The following is a 4596-nucleotide window of genomic DNA, read 5'->3' on the forward strand; positions in this document are numbered from 1 at the left end:
TTCTGAGGCTCAGTTAGCTGATATCTTTACTAAGAATCTCAGTAGTAAGTTGTTTAGCCCTATTGTTAGCAAGTTGAGCATGTTTGATATGTATGTACCAACTTGAGGGGGAGTGTTGAAATAATGGCTTTATGGGTATTCTAGAGTTCTACCAAATAGGTTCTTAAGTCCATTAGAGTTATGGTCTAGGGTCTTGTAATATTCTATAGAATATTCCTCTCTCTCTATTATAAATAAAGAGGGCTCGTCTTTATGAGACATAAGCTCAATTTCCCAATTTAACAGTTATCACAGTAAAGCATCATAAGAAGACGAACATGTACACCAATATCATCCAATAGTGTACATAACCATAGTAACAAATCCCTTGTGCCATGGCACAAAATTCTGCTTTAGCACTAGATCTAACCACCACATTCAGCTTTTTGCTGCGCCAAGTGACAAGATTCTCTCCTACAAAGGTACAATTAAACAGAGATAGACTTTCTGTCAGGTGAACCAGCCTAATCAACATCTGTCTAAGCTTTAACTTAGAGGTGATCATAAAGAGATAAGAGGATCCCTTTTCCTAGAGCTGACTTCAAGTATCGTAAGATACACATAACAACTTCCATATAAGAGAAATAGGGATCATGCATAAATTGACTGACCAAACTTACAGCCACAACAATGTCAGATCGTGTATGTGAGAGATATATCAATTTTCCTATCAACTGTTGGTAGCGGCCTTTGTCAACTGGTTCACCCTCCTTTTCCTTGAGATGGTTACTAGCTTCCATAGGAATATCAGAAGGATGACAACCCAACATACCTATCTCGAACAACAGATTAAGGATGTACTTCCTTTGATAGAGAAAGATGCCTTTTGAGGACCTGGTAATTTCAATTCCAAGAAAGTATCTTAACTTTCCAAGACCCTTTATCTCAAATTCATTGCCCAGAAAACCCTTGAGATGGTCGATCTCAATGCTATCATTTCTTATAACCACGATGTCATCCACATAGACAATGAGTATAGTAACTTTTTCACCAGACCTCTTTATGAACAATGTGTCGTTAGCATTACTCTGGTTATAATCCACAGATGTCATAGCCTTGTGAAATCTTTTAAACCACGCTCTAGGTGATTGCTTAAAGCCATAGAGAGTATGCTTCAGCTTACATACCTTGCCTTGAGTTCTTGTGCTGGAGAAACTTGGTGGGAGTTCTATATAAACTTCCTCATCAAGCTCTCCATGGAGGAAAACATTCTTTATATCAAGTTGTTGGAGTTCCCATTCTAGGTTCACAGCATAGAGGTCAACTTGGCAACTGGTGCAAATGTCTCATGGTAGTCGATTCCATAAGTCTGAGTGAACCCTTTAGCCACAAGCCTTGCCTTGTATCTGTCAATAGAACCATCGATCTTCTGTTTTACCACAAATATCCATTTACAGCCAACAGGTATCTTCCCAGGTGGAAGACTCACAAGTTCCCATATATCATTCCTTTTTAAGGCATCCATTTCTTCCTCCATTGTGGCCTTCCTTTTTTTTCCTACAAGAGCTTCTTGCCAATTCATAGGGGCACAAGTAGATGAAAGAGAAGACACAAAGGCACGATAGGAGGGAGAAAGGGAATCATGTGAAACAACATGAGATAAGGGTGTTGAGTACAGGTCTAATGCCTTTTCTGAGGGAAATAGGTTCATCAGAGGGAGAGATTATACCTGAAATATGAGGCTCAGTCGGGTCTGGATCCAAGGCTGCGAAGGGATGTCTGCAGGTGTTGTAGTAGTGGTGATTCTGAAGTTGCTTATTTCTGGTGTGTCTCCTACTATAAACTTGAAGAGTGGAGTCATTAATTTGTCTTTGGAATTCACCAATGGTTCTCTGAACTGGAGTCATCTCCCTCTAAGTTGGAACAATAGGTTATGCCCTTTCACTATCTTGTGGAGCATGGGGATCCTGAGGTGATGATGGTCTTATAAAAAATTCAGCCAATTCTGATGAGGGAGTCCCAAAAATCGATTTTGTCAGGGTTTTAAAGGAAAACACTTTTTTTGCACAAATCGATTTGTGCAGGTCTTGATCTTGTGGATAATGATGAGTCCTTCCAGGTAGCTGTACTTGATCTTCAAGAGGTAGAGATGTGTTCCTTAAAGAGGAAGAAACCACACTCCATAAAATAGAAGAATAAAAAATCGCAAAGGGTGAAGGACCCAAGTTTTCTTGCAAGGGTTTTTGATGTTTTAGTTCATAAGGTAGGGTATAGGACAGCCACTAGATTCATAGGAATCACCTCATTAGTGCTACCCTATGGTGGTTAATGGGACAAAGGTAGGATAAGATGGAGGCTAACAAAGGTAATGGAAGGGAAAGTGAAGGTTTGTGATTCTTTGAAGGAGAAGGGGCTTAGAACCTGAAAACCTAGATCAGAAATTAGGCTCTGATACCATGTTAAAAGGAAAAATGGTATAATACTTGTATGTCTTCAATTGATCACACAAGTCCTTTATTTATAATATAAAATCATGATAGAGTCATGATAGGAGTTATGACCATCATGATAGAGTCATGATAGGAGTACAAAACAAAACAAATAAAGTGTTCACAATTATACCTCCCCATCCAGCCACCCCACTCTAAATAGGGTCGGTGGAGGGGGAAAAACCCTAATGTGCCCCTACGGCACACTAATCCCTATTCCAACATGTCCCTTTGCATCAATCAACAAATTACCAAGCTTTCCATTGGGCAATCACATTCTGAATTTGAACACAAAAGATTCCATGTTTGGATCAATTATGGACCCTCTAATCCACAAATGCTCAATTTATAAGAAAGTGGCAGATTTGTAAATATATTGAAATTGAGCAAGCTATGGCAAGACTGTAATTAAATGGAACTTTAGATGAGAATGGTAGAAGTGTGAATAGTGAAGTTCAGATATAATCCTCCATATATATTTAGCACTTATGGGATAGGGGTATACTTGGAAGCAAGCTTAAAAAACGAGTACTTAGAATAGGATGGGAAGAGAGGGGTAATAATGGAAGATAAGAGATAAAAAGAAAAAGGAAATTAGGGGAGGGGTATCTAGGATGGGAAGAGAGGGATAATAATGGAAGATAAGAGATAAAAAGAAAAAGGAAATTAAGGGAGGGGTATCGTAAGTGACAGAAAGAAGGAGAAGCACTTCTTGGAGACTGAATCAGCAGAGGGGGTTTCCCCTTGGGATTCTTCTATCGAGCCAGAGGAAACCAGCACAAAGTGGTGATGACCAATGGTGATATCTGGGACTTCGAAGGCGGTACTGATGCGAGGGGAAACCAATGGCTTGCAGCGGGAAGGTGCAAAACCAGGTATGAGTTCTATCCCTCTCACTCTCCTCTGTTCTTTTCTCTCCTTGTCTCTCTTCTTCTTCTTCCTCTTTTTTTGGCAGAACCCTAGAGAGGGTGTTTCAATTGAGATTTTGGGGTAAGAAAGAGCTCAGTGGAGGTTGATTTGGAGGGAATCGAAGGAAGGGTCAGGGTTCTAGTTTGATTTCTCTGATGGTGAAACGAAGACCTTTATTTTTTGGGCTGTTCTCAGTCTTGATAGAAATCAGAATAGACAATGGGGGGTGATGGGAAGGAAAAGAGGACGAAGGAGTGGATCCTTTGGCTCTGATACCAAGTTGATGGAGGGCCGGTAGGGGAAAGGAAAGAATACCTGAGATGGAACTTAGAGTTGCAGGGAGAGAGATGATTCGTACAAGAAGAGGGGGGGGGAAGAGAATCACACACACACAGCCCGCAGGTACACACCACAATATTCAACACATAACTTCATTCTTCAATCTCCCTTCTCAATCGGTTAAAGCATATAACTAGGAAATTAAAAAACTCTAACATGAAAATAAATCCTAAAAGGAAAAAGAAATTCCAAACAAACTCTAGCTATGTCTTACGTATCCTAGCACTTTTGAAATAAAGACAAAAATAGAAGATTCTCATAATATTCATAAATAAATAAAAGTTCCTAAAATCCTACTAGACCAAGGACTCAATATGGATCTAGTTCATCTCTGTTTGGATACCCAGATGGGTATGGGTCGCTCCACGGGTGCATAACTGCATCGGGATGTCTTCCAGTTATAATATGCATGAGCTTAATTTTAAGAAATTATAAGCTTTGAGAGAGCTTTCCAGCACAATTTGAATCAAGTCAATCTGATGTTGGGGTAGAAAGTTATGGCCTGATCTTTCGACATAGCATGTATGCTTTAGGTAGTTGTCGCTGCACATCAGTCAGATTTAAGCTCAAGTTCGGGGCCCATAGATAAGACATGTGTTGTTGATGTCTTCATGAAAAGGTAAACATTTGAGTCGTCTTCCATTAGAAAAGAATTGGATCAATCAGAGTTCGGATGAGGAAGATATTACCGTTTTAGTGGACAGACTAAAAACAATTAAAGCAAATAAGTGCTCTCGGGTATTGACAAAGGCCGACATGAGTTGCTCTCTGTCCGACACCCATAGTTGTCATGGCATCGCCTAGGCAGCGATTTGGCATCCTGGGGAAAATACCAAGGCATGACAGTGCTACGATTTATGGGAGTCACATATGGCGGCCG

At 40.1% G+C, this 4596-nt stretch overlaps 1 protein-coding gene across 1 annotated transcript; it reads right to left on the reverse strand.

Annotated features, from left to right (window-relative positions):
- Positions 1-417: 417 nt before the first annotated feature.
- Positions 418-1091, reverse strand: LOC122074215 (uncharacterized mitochondrial protein AtMg00810-like). The gene is made up of 2 exons (XM_042639066.1): positions 660-1091; positions 418-453 (listed from the first exon to the last, which is right to left on the reverse strand). The coding sequence occupies exons 1-2, from the start codon at positions 1089-1091 to the stop codon at positions 418-420; spliced, it is 468 nt and encodes a 155-aa protein (XP_042495000.1).
- Positions 1092-4596: the final 3505 nt, after the last annotated feature.

Source organism: Macadamia integrifolia, chromosome 3 (genome assembly GCF_013358625.1).
Source record: "Macadamia integrifolia cultivar HAES 741 chromosome 3, SCU_Mint_v3, whole genome shotgun sequence".
Lineage (NCBI taxonomy): Eukaryota > Viridiplantae > Streptophyta > Magnoliopsida > Proteales > Proteaceae > Macadamia > Macadamia integrifolia.

What these genes read in the sequence shown, in the direction of transcription:
- LOC122074215 (XM_042639066.1), bottom strand. Translation starts at nt 1,091, where the DNA reads ATGACATCTGTGGATTATAACCAGAGTAATGCTAACGACACATTGTTC. An exon ending in GATCTGACATTGTTGTGGCT is followed by an intron (nt 454 to 659) that starts GTAAGTTTGGTC and finishes GTACCTTTGTAG; the next exon opens with GAGAGAATCTTGTCACTTGG.